General features: G+C 36.9%; 1 protein-coding gene across 1 annotated transcript in view; it reads left to right on the forward strand.

The window, feature by feature from the left end:
* Window positions 1-17,119, forward strand: part of LOC107692232 (gastrula zinc finger protein XlCGF57.1-like) — a gene marked incomplete at its 3' end in the record, with an annotated part of 166,610 nt that extends 149,491 nt beyond the window's left edge. Inside the window, exons 5-6 of the mRNA XM_016491200.1 lie at window positions 1,410-1,997; window positions 16,618-17,119. Coding sequence (XP_016346686.1) covers window positions 1,410-1,997; window positions 16,618-17,119 — 1,090 coding nt within the window. The remainder of the gene's footprint in view (window positions 1-1,409; window positions 1,998-16,617) is intronic.
* Between the last annotated feature and the right edge of the window lie 446 nt (window positions 17,120-17,565).

Here is a 17,565-nt window from a genome sequence, read left to right on the forward strand (position 1 = left end):
AGATGGCGTTTATTAAAGAGGAGAGTGAAGACATGAAGATTGAAGAAGCATTCAGAGTGAAACATGAAGATACTGAGACCCAAACAAAGATGGCGTTTATTATAGAGGAGAGTGAAGACATGAGGATTGAAGAAGCATTCAGAGTCAAACATGAAGATACTGAGGAACAAACAGGTTGGTTTTCATTCTTAAATCTGAACTCACTCATTTGATCCTTATTAAAATGTCCAACTCTACAGAAAGGAATGATATTTTTGAAGAATGTCACGAGTTTTGTTATTAAAAATGTGTTTGACATGGAGCGGGTCGCATCATGTTAGGGTTGCCACCTTCAGCGAGGCAAAATAAGGGACACCGTGAGCAACTCCAATGCTTCTCTGCAAACTGCACGTTCATCATTAGTTCCTGGACGGACCCATTGATAACTTTCCCATTCAGCCCTACATCTGGAGAGCCTTGTGTTCAAAGGGGACATGTGAGTTCTAGATGTTATAAAACCGCGCAGGTTTAGCGCATGCTGCGCTCGCGTGAAATGGCTTTAATGGTGCGCACTCTGGAGACTCAGTCACTAAACAAAGATGCCAAAATGCATTCACGCTAAAATGAGCTTCTCTAATACTTCTTATGAAATTGATTTCATTATAATTGCTACTAGTATTATAAACAGTACAAAATACTTATTTATTGATTCAACTTTGGCCTTTGTAAAATACGGGACAAATCGTGTCCCGTATTGATTTGATTCGGGACGCATCATTTTACCTTTAAATACGGGATGATTCCATATTTTAAGGGACGGGTGGCAACCCTACATCGTGTGGACTGACATGTTGAGACAAAGACTATAGAATACCAAAGACGTGTCACTCGTTTAGTTTTGAATGCGGAAAAATGCAACGCTCAATATGGCCGCTCAATCGCAGGAAGCTTAGCGAACAGTTTTGGAGAATTTGATGTTTCCCCATTCAAAGAGATAGGAGTTGCACTTGCATGCCCGAGAGGTGTTTCAAAGATGGCCGCCGAGTGACATGACTTGTCTTAAAAGGACTTTGGTTGAGATCACATGAACCATTACCATTAAACATACGCAACTAAGATTACGCAAACTTTGCTCTTTATTTAGCATCATCACTTTGAATAACGGGAAGAAATTTTAAGATCACATTTAACACCTCCTTTAATAGCTTAGTGCGTATAAGATCTATATGTTGTTGGTTTTTTGATGTTTGTTATTTGTGCCATTAAAAATTGTGTTAATCTGGATTTGTCTTTTTTGCATTAGACCTGATGACACTGAAAGAGGAGAGTCAAGAACTCAGTGTTCAGCATGAGAAATATGATTTCATGACTGGAGAAAAATCATTTAGATGCTCACATACTGAAAAGACAGCAAATAGAAGTTATTTCACTTGCCAACAGTGTGGGAAAAGTTTCACCAGAAAAGGAAATCTTGAAGTCCACATGAGAATTCACACTGGAGAGAAACCTTTCACCTGCCAACAGTGTGGAAAGAGTTTCATTAAAAAAACAAACCTTAAAAACCACACGAGAATTCATACTGGAGAGAAGCCTTACACGTGCTCTCAATGTGGGAAAAGTTTTAAACATAAACAACACCTCGATGACCACAAGAGAATTCATACTGGAGAGAAGCCTTACACCTGCCAACAATGTGGAAAGAGTTTCAATCACAGAGGAAACCTTGGAGACCACATGAGAGTTCACACTGGAGAGAAGCCTTACACCTGCAAACTGTGTGGAAAGAGCTTCATTCGAAAACCAAACCTTAAATACCACATGAGAATTCACAGTGGAGAGAAACCTTTCATATGTTCTCAATGTGGAAAAAGTTTTAAACATAAACAACACCTCGATGACCACATGAGAATTCATACTGGAGAGAAACCTTTCACCTGCCAACAATGTGGAAAGAGCTTCATTCAAAAAGGAAACCTTAACAAACACATGAAGATTCACAAGGGAGAAAGGCCGTTTACATGAGTTTCGGACATAAAGTAGCTCTTTAACGTGTACAGTCACACCAGTGTGATTATTGTTCAGTCTGTCATGTGATTAACTGCAAAATTCAGATATGCTTTCGTGTTTGGCTGGTGCTGAGCCAGAGATGGATGTGCTCAGTGCTTGTCATATCCCTTGTGAAAATTAACCAGCTTTTACTATAGTAAAACTGTAATAACCATGACTGTAGTAACCACAATTTTGCTAAAGCAGCTTGCATTACATTTAACAAGTTGTGTAATGAACTTCTACCAAGTAAAAAGGTAACACTTTATTTTAAGGGTCCAGAATAATGCATTAGTTAAGCACTGTTAAAGCTTTAATTGATCTAGTAATTAATTATGTACTTGTTCACAATTATGCATCAGTTAAGCATGAACACAGACGTAATTATTGATTATCTATTTATTAGATATTTATTGATATATCTATAATTACAATCGGAATTATATTAAAAATGGTCCTGGCTATTCCAAGCCTTTCAATGGGGGTAAGCGGGTGTTGGTTGTCAACAGTTCAGAAGATGTGAAATAAAGTGCGCGCATCCCTAATAAAACGTCCCTCACATGGCTCCGGGGGGTGAATAAAGGCCTCCCGTAGCGAATCCATGCATTTTTGTAAGATAAATATCCATATTTCAAACGTAATAAACACTTTTTTTCTCACTTCCGCTGACTGTGGTATGCAGAAGGCGGTCAGACGGATTAAATATTAAAATTAGAATTAAACTCCATCTTTCCACTGGTACTCAGACTGTTTAACCCTCTATGGTACGGAGTTGCCATATGGCAACAATTAATTTCTACTAATTTCCTTGTTACAAATATTTCATGGTTAGAACATAATGCGCACCATAGAGGGTTAATGAAGATAAGAGGTTCCATAAATGCATTTACACACTTAAATTGCAAATGCATAAATAATGTTATAAGATTAAATAAATTTAACTTTTTTTAACAAATATGAAATGATGGAAAAATGCAATGATACTTTTAAATATGAAACCAAACCACCAGTAGGTGGTGGCAGATCACTGTCTTAATGAGTGAGTCACTGATTCAACCGATTTGTTCAAACAGCTGATTCATTCAAGAAATAAAGCAAGTGACTGTCTTAATGAATGGCTCACTGAATCGTTCGTTCAAAAATGCGTAATCATTCAGTAACATAACACCGCTGTGTGTTGCTCGGAGATGCGCAACTGTTCTGCTATGGCTTTGCTTAGAACTATTTTTGTTAGAAAAATGATCAATAATGTGTCTAAAATGTAAGTCAGTTAATGTTAACTATTTGTTTATCGAACTACTGTTGTGTAAAATCAGTGTCACATTTGCAACCGTGCTGGTGCTTGGTCGTGCGATGTTGCTTACCTGTATCATATGTTATATAGAATTTTTTTTTTTTTTTTCCGTGAGTCAGATACGCTGCACGAGCCTCAACTGATGCAACCTCGATACTGTCAAAACATCATCCGTTATCAGTCACCGTTTACACTGCAAGTAATAAAATCTGAATCATTCTCACCAAAGTTTCGGTGCTGCCCTAGTTATTGTTTGTTATTGATGTTTTAATCAGGTTACTTGTCCGGTCAGGCAAGTAAATGTTGAGCCCTGTATTGTTAACCTCAACAGTTGTGTACGATGAGGAGTTGAGGTGAAGCTCTTCACATTAAGCCAGAAGGAAACATCAAATGCCTTGGGGCCACATTTCAGTACAAATCCAAGAAAGGAACTTGGGTGTCTTGCCCCTTAGTCATCCTTGGAACCTGCAAAAGTAAATTACAGCCTATGTTAACATTTTTGCTGAATCATCACACAAGGGCATAGGTTTGTTTTGATAGTTCATATGTAGTTTATGAAATATCTAAATACAATGCATTACAAATGGAAATTTTTGCTAAATCAAATCATGAAATATACTCACATTCTCTACCTGCTCTTTCAGAGTAAGGCATCCTCCTCTAGTGAAGAGGTCCTGCTCCTCTCCTGTCATTGTAATACAAGGCAGAATGTCTGGCCACTTGGTTCAGTGCAGGGTTGTTCTTTGACCCAGGCATAATCGATCACGGCCATAATTTGACGATGTGTTCAGTTCTTAATGATTTACGTTACACCCTCCTCAGAGGGTGCAGCTGCTGTGCTCCATGGTGCAACAAAGACTGCTTCACCATTTGAGAGGGTGCTCAAGCTGGAGTTTTTTTTTTTTGGCCACGAGTGATAACACTGTCAACAAAGCTGAATCTCACAGTTGTGCTTGTTGTCCGGGGGGCCACACATTTTAAATATATTGGTTCAGGTCAGCTGTATGGGTCAATCAACTTAGACGCCATTCTGGTGGTAAACAAAAGTACAGCGGAACTGAACTTAAAAACTGCTTGGTAAATGCATTAAAGCTTAAAAGAGAACAAGAAAAACATGAACTAAGTCATATTCATTTTTAAAAAGAAGATTGATAGAAGATTTAGTGTGTGGTAAAGAAGGAGAAGAAAATTTAAAAAATAATATATGTATGAGATAGTTCCCCCCAAAACTAAAATCATATTGTTATATTTAAAATATCTTTTGTGTTCTGAAAGAATATAAAAAGGAACAAAGCCATGCAGGTTTGGAATAACATGAGGGAGATGAAAGAATTTTCACTTTTTGGGTGAAGTATCTTTTGAAGAAGATTGTAAAACAGATCAAGAAAAATTTATGAAACAAAAGGAACAAGGTACAGTACAGTCAAAAGTCTTATGCTTATCAAAGCCTATATTTATTTGATCAAAAATACAGAAAAAACAGCAATATTGTGAAATGTCATTAAAATTTAACAACTGTTTTCTATTTTATTTCAAATGTAATTAATTTCTGTAATGTAAAGCTGAATTTTCAGTATCATTATTACACCAGTCCTCAGAGTCACGTGATCTATCAGAAATCATTCTAATATGCTTATTTAATGCTCAGTTATTATCGTGCTGCTTAGTATTTTTTTGGAACCTGTGGTACTTTTTTCAGGATTCATTGACGAATAAAAAGTAAAAAAGAACAGTATTTATTCAAAATAGAAATCATTTTCTAGCAATATGTCTTTACGAATTTCTTTCAGAAAAAGAGAAAGAAAAAATGACTGACCCCAACATGGTAGTGTATATTTTTACAAAAAAAAAATTTAAATAAAGTGGCTAATTTGGCTTTAGCTGGCCTCCTTGAGAAAACAGACCCTTTAGGCAAAGATAAAAATGTATTTAGGACGTCCTTCATCCCAAATTCTTAACTCTGCAGGTGACTGACAGAAATCAAGCAGACATTGACATTGATTTTTTATTATGTTTTGACCTTGTGAACAGACCGTTTTCACATTTCCGGGTCTCTCGGAAGTGAAAGTCATCATTGTTGTGTAAACTTCTGTAGTAATGAATGGAAACGGCAACAAATATATTTTTGTGTTCTCATTTGCCCCAATAGCAAAAGAAAAAAAAAATCCATTAAAGTGTTTCAGTGACTTTCCAAAAGAGGGGAATGAATGAATGAATAAATAGAGATTGATTAATCACGAGAACCCAAAGGTTGTGGGTTCGAGTCTCGTACCGCCAGGGATTGTCGGTGGGGGGAGTGAATGTACAGCGCTCTCTCCCACCTTCAATACCACGACTGAGGTGCCCTTGAGCAAGGCACCGAACCCCCAACTGCTCCCCGGGCGCCGCAGCATAAATGGCTGCCCACTGCTCCGGGTGTGTGTTCACGGTGTGTGTGTTCACTGCTGTGTGTGTGCACTAAGGATGGGTTAAATGCAGAGCACTAATTCCAAGTATGGGTCCCCATACTTGGCCACATGTCACGTCGTTCATTTACTTATTAATATTGTTATTATATTATTATAATTTTTTTCTTTTTGTACATGTATACTAGGCTTTGGCTATTTTGTATCATTTACAGTCATGCCAATAAAGCAATTTTGAATTGAATTGAACTGAATTGACTAAGTGAGTGAAGAATAATGCACGGTGCATGTCGACCGTATTTATGTGAATACTCACCAGTGCAGACAGACATTTTGACACTCCGTGTTTGGAATGTTTTAGGCGGGCCACCGAAGACAAAGGCTGTGTCCGAAATCGCCCCCTATACCCTCATTCACTATTCCCTACATTAGGACACTAATTCAGCTACTATGCTTGTCCGTGCTCCACTCGGACCTCGTGTGCAGAAAACATCCAGTCAGAAGCGGGTTGAGTTCTGTTTGAGTTTTTAATACTGTCTGTCTTTTTAATATCAAGAATGACCCGCTCTTATTAATAACGCTAGCAGTCCCACCCGCTGAAAGCTGCATGGAAAAAGCTAAAATAACCAGCGAAATGTTTTATACTGGCTCTTGGCACAGGAGAACACCATATTCTATAAAACAACGTATATGTTTCACTGTCATTTTTTACATACTTTCTCACTTTTTCTGCTGTTCAAAAAATCTTTCTTTTCGCTATTACCACAAACAAGCTACGCAGCTGAGTTTATTAGCTCTATGTTACATCAGTGGTTTGCTGTTGTGACTCGCGAACAGCACTGAACGTGCACTGAACACGCACTTTGACCTGCACAAAAAAATGTATTAATTTAAGCCTTTTATCAGCTTATGTAGTCTCTACAACAAAGGAATTGCTGATCTCTAGTGATGTATAATTTTTGTAATAGATAATTTGTTGGTAAAGGGTGAGAGATCTGGCGAGCCATAATTTTTTATTTTTTTTTATTTTTTTGTATCCAGCCCTTTTATCTAGTCAAAAAACTAAAGAAGAAGAAGGAGATCTGGCGAGCCACATGATTTTTGTCAAAGAGCCAGGTGTGCATAGCATAGCATAGGTTCCCGACCGCTGTACAGACCTTAGTGTGTAAACGGACTTTTATTTTGCTCTGGCGAAGTGACGTCATAAAGCTGCGCCGCGCTCCTGCATTTATTATTGTGATTCGCCTGAAGAAAGGTTTGTGGTTTTTAAGTTTTAAAATCTTAAATGTAATCTTAAATGTAACGTTGTGATACTGTGTGTAATGTTATTTTTGTGAGTAAAGCGCATTCTCGTATCAATAACAGAAAAGGTGCGTCTCTCATTTCGCTCCCGATATTATATCGTGAATAAGTGCATCGTTCAAGTACTGGACAGAAGTGAGAAACTGAGAATCAGAATCATACGAACCGAGTCATTCGCAAAATGATTCAGTGATTCTAATCGCTCGAATCAGCGCACGCTGACGACAAAAGAGAACAACAAACACAAACTGTGCAATTACAACTTTTACAAACCAGCTGCAAATGCTTTCACGAAAGTGTAATCTATTTACTATTATGCAAAAAATAATTGAATACCAAATATAAATCATAAATACTTACTTGATCTGATTAAGATATATAGTTAATAGTAAGTCTATGGAAAGCCGTTTTAACATTTAATCTATAAACAGCACTAGTAGCTAATTTAACATTACTAGTACTTATTTTTTAGATACTAGTATCTTTTCCATTAAGTACTAGTACTTATTCATTAACTACTAGTGCTTATTCTTTAGGTACTAGTGCTTATTCTTTAGGTACTAGTGAACTTTACAAAAAATACTAGTACGTAAAGAATAAGCACTAGTACCTAAAGAATAAGCACTAGTAGTTAATGAATAAGTACTAGTACTTAATGGAAAAGATACTAGTATCTAAAAAATAAGTACTAGTAATGTTAAATTAGCTACTAGTGCTGTTTATAGATTAAATGTTAAAACGGCTTTCCATAGTAAGTCCATTAACTATCACTCTGAATACTGAACTAGGGAGCTGATTGAGATGCACCTAGAGATTTAGTTTGCATTTATTTTTGAGAATAATTTACTTTATTAATTATTTTCTTCTTAAACATTACAAGAGTGTCCAAACACAGAAAAACTCCTGAAGCAGCTGAGATCCACGTGACACACTATTATAAAGATGGTGTTTATTAAAGAGAGTGAAGACATGAAGATTGAAGAAGCATTCAGAGTCAAACATGAAGATACTGAGGAACAAACAGGTTGGTTTCTGAGGAACAAACAAAGATGGAGTCTATTAAAGAAGAGAGTGAAGACATGAAGATTGAAGAAACATTCAAACATGAAGATACTGAGACACAAACAGGTTGGTTTTTATTCTCAAAGCTGAACTCACTCATTTGATCCTTATTTAAATGTCCAGCTCTACAGAAATGAGTGATATTTATGAAGAATGTCACAGACATGTTGAGATCACATGACCAGACAAATACTAACAGTAGGTGTGTTTGACTTCATGCAACGCTGCAGACCGAACGGCGAGAGCAGCCAGATGTCAAGTCGGACACTTTCTGCTCCCGTTAGTGACACTCTCGCAGTGTTTGCATACTCTATCACAGATGAAGTGAATAACATGCAATATTTGACAAATACACACGTTTCAGAAACATTTTCATGAGCAACAGAAACACTTTTTATATACTGCTTGATACAGCGCCATCTGTTCAAGAATAAAGTTAAACAAAAACATATACTATTTAAATACTTATAAAGTGGAGGTATATTAGGCTTGCCGCGATAGACAGTGTTGACGGTGATACCGGTGTTAAGTCGCAACCCCGGTTATGTATGTCACTTGCCCACCGCGTCACCGACCCCCACCGTCATTTTGATAGACAGACAAGACGATCGCGGATGATTTCGTTTTGAAACTAGATGCAAAAGCGCCTGTTTGGCAATATTTTGGATTTTGAAAAGTCTGTTGACTTTTGCCGTTTATCTAAGGTGATTTTGATTAACCGGTGGTAAAATTTCCTCACCGTCACAACCCTAGTATATACAGTATATGCTTTTATCAGTGTTTTTTTTTTTTTTATAAACGTGACTCAATATAACATTGTGATTACAGTAAAAAAGCTTTTACTGTTCTAAAAACACAGATTTGTGAGCAGTATCGGAACTGAAGATAGAAGTTAGAATTGCACATCATTGTTGTCATGTGGTGAATCTGGCCAATCGTGAAACAGCGGTGTCGTCATCAGCGCTCCTGCAGTCGCTCTGAAAAAACTGCGGCAGCTGAGTCAGCCGGCTGCTCTCGAAACGCTCTCGCGGTACTTTGATGCCACACGTGATAGTGATGTGGCGCCGGTTCAAGTCGGACAAAATTTCTAACCGGCATGCACTGCTTAAAGTCAGCCACTGATCGGTCTGCGCAGTGCCGCCTGAAGTCGAACGCACCTACAGTGCAGCTGAGAAGATCCTGCTTTCACATTGGGCATTTGTTATTATGACATCATGCAGGGGCGGAGCTACGGGTGGCCCACCTAGATTGACAGCTTGCCACCCAGTCAGATCGATGGAAATACATATAATTCAATTTTAGCGTTTAAATTCTTCATTAATTACTTTAAATGTGATTTGTGTCGTCATGTGTTTCATTAAAACTAGCCTATATATTAATAATGACAATAGCAATATGCTAATTAGTATCTGCAGTTAACTTGTGCTAGTACTAAGTTACGTTCTTCCCGCCAATAGCTCTTCCAACTAGCAGCTCCATTGAATGTTTATAATAAAACAGCCAAATACTAACAGGAAAATTTAGATTACGACTAAATTATTAACATCTTCGATTCGAAACCCAGATGACTATGACTTAATTGTTTAGAACAGAAATAAGTAATTAAAGGTAAGGTTAATCTGGCCCGCCGTGGCATGGTTATGCAGTATTTGCATTGAAATATTTGAGAGCAAGGGATTTTCTGAAATGTACATACAAACTGCATAATAATAGCATATTGGCAAATGCTGTTTCTCTCTTTTTCTGGCAATCGCTTTAGTGCATATGTGTTTGCATAACGTGTTTTTGCAGCGTTGAGCAATGCAAACAATCACAGATATATGTGTTGATTTCTTGAACACAATTTAGTCAGAATTCTCACCACTCAAACCGAGTGCTCAGTGCTGAGTTCTGCACGCTCGCAAATTCTCATTATAACAAACAATAGTCACGGTGTAAATAAGAGATTAAATGTGCAAATAAGAGATTAAATGTGCAGTGTAGAGAGATCCATAGATTATAACGGAACTTCGTGAGATCGTGATAAACTGAAGTGAGTGACAGCTAGGGCTGGGACAATAAATTGATGCATCGATTCTGAGATTTTCTGAAGGCATCGCGATTCTCTATTGAATCGATTCTGAGCTTAGTTTTTAACAGCAGATGGCACTGCGTGCTTTAGAAATAGCCGTATTTTGCTTGCTTCCAGTTCCTTACACACACACCATTTGAACCTAAAATAATTATTCATAAAGTTCGAAAAGGTTGAATGAATTACAAGGATGTTCACAGTGGGCTGTTTACGTTAATCTCGCATCAAAAGCATAAAAGCCGATGTGCAAGCACATTTAACACAAGTGCTCTTCTTCGTGAGCATTTGAGGGTGCGGTTAAAAACTAACCTAAAGCGCCATCTGCTGTTAAAAACGAAGCTCAGAATAGTTTTCAAGCATTTTCCAAAAGTTTTCATACACGGAAAAAAAACCTTTAGCATCAGAAAACGTTAAATTTGCTTTACTGCGCATGCGTAAAGCCTCAAACAGCTCACTAAGACAACAGAGATATTAAGTTTTCATGCAATTCTTCTGGCAGGATCATTTTATTTACTGAAATATCTCACCATTCACCTCACTCTCACTCACCATTATGTGTCTGATCTAAAGCCCAACTGCCCTCATGTTTTGCTGTAAACAGCAATCGCGAGTAAATTTTCTGTCATCTTTGCAGGACTGTGATATGAAGAGTGTACAAAGTCACACATCTTTGGCAACAGTGTGAAAGTAAATAGCACATAACAGGCACAATACCAGTATAAACACAGATTTCTATTGGTATAATATGCGCCGCATAACTAAACGTGTCATCGTTTTCAAATACCTACGTTTTTACAGTCCACACTACAACGCAAAAACAGCATTTTCAAATTTATCCACTTTGGAAAGTGTTTTCAAAAAGCTCAGTTTTCCTTGACAAAAATTTCATCTCAGTGTGGACAGAAGGCCAAAACAGAGAGAAAAAGATGCGTTTCCAAACAAAAACGTATTCGTGTAGACAAGGCCTAAAAGATACAATGGGAAATTACTTTCTGGTGACAACTTAATTCTCGTTGGTTTGAACTACCATGTTTGTTTTTTTTCTAAAATGTTTGAATTTAATTTTTTATTTATTTTCAAAGCTGAAATCTTGATTTCATGTGTATATTCCCAAATTACATAAGACCTTTAGTTTTCTTAATCATATTAATTTTCATATAAAAACAACAGAATTTAAATTAGATCCAGTTTATTAGCAACAAAGCACATGAGCATGAATCACACTATCCTCATTTGATCTCATGCTGTTGGTGGCTGACACAAGATATGCCAGCTGTCTGTCTCGACTGCACTTACTTCACTCTTGTCTAAATTCCAGGCAAAGCTAGGTGTATCTCAAACAAGTCCAATCATTGATCAGTGTAGACAGCTTCATTGATTTTAGCACTTATGCATGTCTGTTTGTCTGGGATAAGTGGATTTTTTGAAGGGGCACGTGAAAGAGACTTTTACTTGCTAAACTGGACAAGTGGCCTGATTAAAACTTCATTAACAAAAAATACCTAAGGATGCATCAAAACTTTGGTGAAAATGACTCTGATTTTGTTACATTCAGTGTAAATGGGGACTGTTAATGGATAATGTATTGTCAGTAACAGTCGTGCCAGATGAAGCTCATGCAGCCTTACTGTGCGTGAGAGAGACTCTTGGAGAAATCAAAATAGCACACATAAAAACTCAACATTTTACATTTTTACTGCAGTATATTTCATCTGTGAGTTTCTTTGTATTTATAGCATATGATAATCAGCAACAACACATAACCAAGAGTGCTGTTTTCTTAAATATCAGCATGATTGCAAATGTGACACCGATTTTATACAACAGTTTAATGAATAAGTAGTTAATAAAGTGACTTACATTTTAGAGATAATATTGACCGATGAAAATAGTTCCAAAGAAAGATCACAGAAGAGTAGTTGCACATCTCTGAACAACACAACCATGTTTTGTTACTGATTGATTCAAGATTTTTGTATAAATCCTGTGAGTCAGTGATTCAATGACCCATACATAAGGAGAGTAATTTGCTTCATTCTTGAATTAATCAGACAATTGAATGAATCGGTTGAATTAATGATTCAATAGCTATGTTTCCATCCAAAGATTTCAATTAAATATATGTGCAAAACTGGAATATCGCATAAAACATTTGCGAATAAAGCACCGTTTCCATCCAACGAGTCCAAGAGAACAAAAGCGTCACTTCCTGATAAACTGGCACTAAGTATGACTAAGAAAACTAGGAGAAGCCACTGAATAGAATAAGTATGATAAATTACTTGCGCCTCAGAGCAAGCAGATGAAACACAATTGAGGCTGTGACTGCTTTCGGAGGTGGATGCTTATTTTACTTCGTATCCTTAAAGGCTCCGGTCGACGGCTTGTGCGTCTCTATAGGAAAACTGGCCTCACTGTTGATCACCAAGCCTTTCTTGAACATCTCAAAAATTACAAATCTGCTTTACACCTAGCACGTTCTAATTTAGTCTCTGCCATGATTAATAAAGCCAGTAACAGGCCAAAAGCACTATTCAACACAGTAAATAAACTTACCAAACCCCCACCTCATGATGCTGTAGGTTCAGATGATTTCTGCTGCTCCTTTCTAAACTATCTTCTGGACAAGACGGCTGCCATCCACCGGGGCTTTTCGAACAACGCTATCAGTTTTAGCTTTGAGCCTAATCTCTCTGGTAATTCCCTGTCCTGCTTTTCTCTTACTAATCCGTCTTCTGTTTCTGAGCTAATTTCAAAATCAAATTCTTCTTCCTGACAACTTGACCCAGCTCCTACTTCTCACCTGAAACGGTGTCATTCGGTCATTTCTCCACCTATCTCTCATTTCATAAATGCTCTGCAATTTTCGTCCGCAACATAGTACTGAAACTGCCCTTCTAAAGGTAGTGAACGATTTATTACTCTCTTGCGACACTGGCTCTCTGTCTTTACTTCTGCTACTTGATCTCAGCTCTGCCTTCGATACCATCTCTCATGATTTGCTTATCTCTCGTCTTTCAGCTGTGGGTATATCTGGTACTGCTCTTTCCTGGTTCTCCTCATACCTATGTGATAAACAGTTTTACATCTCTGCTCGGGATTTTAGATCCCCTACTGCCCCCCTGAAACAAGGCATCCCCCAGGGTTCCGTTCTTGGGCCTTTGCTGTTTATTATTTATATTTTACCATTGGGTGAGATACTACAGCGTCATGGCTTTAGCTATCATTTTTATGCTGATGACATTCAAATTTACACGTCATACAGGCCTTCCCTATCCACCCAAATTGATAAAAATTTCTGTTTGCGTGCAGGATATAAAAACATGGCTTAACTCTTAATTTTCTGAAACTTAATATGGATAAAACTGAGATCATCATTATTGGTACCCCATCACTTGCCACCAAAGTTCCCGCTGACTTTACTTGCAATATCACTGGCACTCTAATTGCTCCATCTAGTATCGTCAGAAATCTCGGTGTTATGTTTGACTCCTCTCTTTCATTTCAGTCACATATTAACTCTCTCACTAAAACAGCTTTCTTTCATTTACGACGAATTGTCCTTGAGCTCTGGAAAGGCGCTATATAAATAAAACTTATTATTATTATTTACACAAGTGAAAATCACAGTATTTTTTTTAGCAATATGCTATTTGCATTAAGTGCAAATAGCTATAGATTGTATTTATACTGTTAAAATAGAATTTTCTGCTATTTATACTACTTATTGCAAATAATGGCAATTATCTGCACCTCAGTATTGTACATTAAAAAAAAACAGTATGCAATAATAATGTATTGAGTGTAAATTATCATTTTAATTCAAATTATTAAATGGATGCCACCTTACTGGGACAATAAAGCCCTCCCTACACCTACCCTACCCAATACTTTTTTTATCTTCGAATTTTATATTCTGTATACTAATATGTGCCAAAGTAAGCATGTAAATAGGACTATATTGAAATTCGCTGATGACACAGTTATCGTGAGTTTGCTACACGATAATAAATCCGGTCATGGTCCTATTATTGAGGAGTTTGTCACCTGGTGTGATTAATCTTATTTGGAGTTAAATATAACTAAAACAAAGGACATGATTATAGATTTTAGAACTTGTGTTTTACGTTATGACACTACGATAATTAAAGACCAGGCGGTGGATTGTGTAGAAAGCAACAAATATCTCGGGACAGTCATAGATTCTAAATTTACTTTTGAAAAGAACTGTGAGATGGTTATGTAAAAAGGGACATCAGCGTCTGTTTTGCCTCAGAAAGCTGTCCAGATTTCACATTGATAAATCTATGATGACCCTTTTTAATCAAGCTTTTATTGAATCAGTCTTGACGTTCTCCCTTGTGGCATGGTTTGGTAATTTGTCTTTGAAGAACAAAAATTATTTGAATCAAATTGTTATGTGGGCAAGTAAGATTATAGGTGAACCTCAACTTAACTTAGCAGGTCTTTACTCTAACCATTTACAGCGTAAGGCGAGTTTTATGATTAGAGATAGTTCCCACCCTTTACATGTATTGTATGTCTCATGGATTGTCTTAAGGATGGATTGCTGAATCTCGTCTGCACAACAAATTTACCTTCGGGTACTAATAAAGATACCTTGACCTTATTTTCAACTTTTTTAATATTTCCATTTTTATAGAAAATAAATGCCTTTACGATGTGATATGAGATTTTGAAAAGGGAGAGAAAAAAAAGTTCGGCAAAAGGCAGATCTGAATCCGGGTCAGTTGTGTCAAAAGGAGCCAGGCACATGCTTTACCATCTACCCCACTTTGAGCAGATATTTGACAAACATCTTTTGTAGTGTCGACTACCCCAATCACACATTGGTTTGCGGAGTTAGTGTAAATAGCCTCTGCCAACAAGGCGGGCTATTTGCACTAGACACTCCGTTAAGATACTTTATAAAGCAAAAAAAAAAAAAAAGGCCCTGGAAATCAGTTTAATGTGGCAAATACCACAGACACATATACTTACAGATATCTAGGCTTAATGTTGAGCCCTGGTTGTAGCAATGATTAGATGCCAAAGGCAGGTCATTTTTGCAGAACAGAACAAGAGAAAAACAAAACAATGGTACAAAATAACCATAATATGAAACCCCACTCACCACTACAAATCAATACAAATCTGATTTACATACTTGCGCTAAACAGAACAATATAATGTGTCTGCAAGAATACAGTCCTTACCCTTTTTTAATTAATCTTAGTGCTGAATTTTTCTAATGATCAAAGCCCATCTCATGCTGTGCTGATTAAAACATGCATCGTGAAATATGAGTGGGTTGTTTTCAGTTAATGCAACAATTGTTGCAAAAATATTGCCTGTTTTCTTTTAAAGTTTCTTTTTTTTTTCATGGTCTAATTATAATATTATTAAAGTTTTTTGGATGAAAAACATTCAAAATTGAGTGATTTATGACCTTTTCCACCCTGTTTATCATTCTCTGACTCAAACAGTTGGTTTTGGGGTGTTTTCTCTTTAAGAAGTCAGTGTAACCGCTCTGATGGTTTGTCCCCTTTTCTTTTTTTTCCCTCTCTCTTTAAATTTGTTGTATTTTATCCCCTAGGAGGCATAATAAATGGTATATTGAGATCAGGCTATATCTAGATTTCCTGAACTCAGACATTAGATTATCTAGAGTTTTTCAATTAATTGTATAACGGCCAGCTTAAACTCTGTAGGCAGAGGCGGACAGTAGTGAAGTATTTTTACTCTATGATAAAGTACAGACACTTGAAAAGTACTTTTAAAGCAGTGTTTTTCTTTAGAAAATGTTACTTCACAACATTCCAAAGCATAGTATTGTACTTTTTACTGCACTACGTTTCATATTAAATATAATTTTAATACTTAATTACATTAGAAATCTATTACTTTCTTACTTTTACTCAAGTAAAAGTAATTCAAAGATTTACTTGAGTACAAGAAAATACTACATTTTTAATATTCTAAAGTATTAAAGGTAAAACAAACAACTTTTATTTATGAAATGTAGTGCAGTAAAAAGTATAACATTATGCTTTGGAATGTAGTGAAGTAAAAGTTTTCCAAAGAAAAACACTGATAAACTACAGATACTTTTTAAATTTACTTGAGTAAAGTAAAAATACGTCACTACTGTCCGCCTCTGTCTGTAGGACACCGGCCGACCAGGATCAGGTTTGGACACCCTGGTGTAGAATCTAGCATACATGCATTACATATCTGAATGTTTTAAACTGGGGTTAACTTTTATTTGTTTGTTTTTCCACTTTAGACCTAATGGCACTGAAAGAGGAGAGGGAAGGACTGAATGAAACTGAAGAGAAAGATCAGTATATGAATCTTCATGATTTTACAACCGGAGAAAAATCTTTTTGTTCCTTACAGTCTGAAAAGACTTCCACACAAAAAAGAGCTCAAAAGACAGGAACTAAGAGTTATTTCACTTGCTTTCAGTGTGGAAAGAGTTTCAGTCAACAAGGAAACCTAAACAGGCACAAGAGAATTCACACTGGAGAGAAGCCTAACAGATCTCCTCAGTGTGGAAAGAGTTCCAATCAAAGTGGAAACCTTGATGTCCACCGGCGAATTCACACTATGGAGAGCCTTTTTACCTGCCAACAGTGTGGAAACAGTTTCACTTATAAAAGAAGCCTTAACAGGCACATGAAAATTCACACAGGAGAGAAACCTAACAGATCCCCTCAGTGTGGAAAGAGTTCCAATCAAAGTGGAAACCTTGATGTCCACCGGCGAATTCACACTATGGAGAGCCTTTTTACCTGCCAACAGTGTGGAAAGAGTTTCACTCATAAAAGAAACCTTAACAGGCACATGAGAGTTCACACTGGAGAGAAGCCTTACGCCTGCCAATGGTGTGGAAAGCGTTTCAGTCAACCTGGACACCTTAAAGTCCACATGATAATTCACACTGGAGAGAAGCCTTTCACCTGCAAACACTGTGGAAAAAGTTTCAACAGAAAAGAAAACCTTAATTGCCACATGAGAGTTCACACTGGAAACAAACCCTTCACCTGACATCTGTGTAGAAAAGGTTTCAAGCAAAACAAAACCTTTACGTCCACAGCCGAATTCACATTATGGAGAGATTTTTTTTTTCCCCTGCCAACAGTGTGAAAACGGTTTCACTTATAAAAGAAGCCTTACCAGGCACATGAGAGTTAACACTGGAGAGAAGCCTTTTCACATGCTATGAGTGTGGAAAGAGTTTTAGTCAAAAATTATACCTTGAAGTCCACATGAGAATTCATACTAGAGAGAAGTTTCAACCAAAAAGGTAACCTTAAGTACCACGTGAAGATTTACTCAAGAGGGATCTGTTTAAGTGTCATCAGTGTGAAATGTGTTTTACAGAGAGAAAAAAACCCAAAACC

This window comes from Sinocyclocheilus anshuiensis, unplaced genomic scaffold (assembly GCF_001515605.1).
Source record: "Sinocyclocheilus anshuiensis isolate Anshui unplaced genomic scaffold, SAMN03320099.WGS_v1.1 scaffold998, whole genome shotgun sequence".
Lineage (NCBI taxonomy): Eukaryota > Metazoa > Chordata > Actinopteri > Cypriniformes > Cyprinidae > Sinocyclocheilus > Sinocyclocheilus anshuiensis.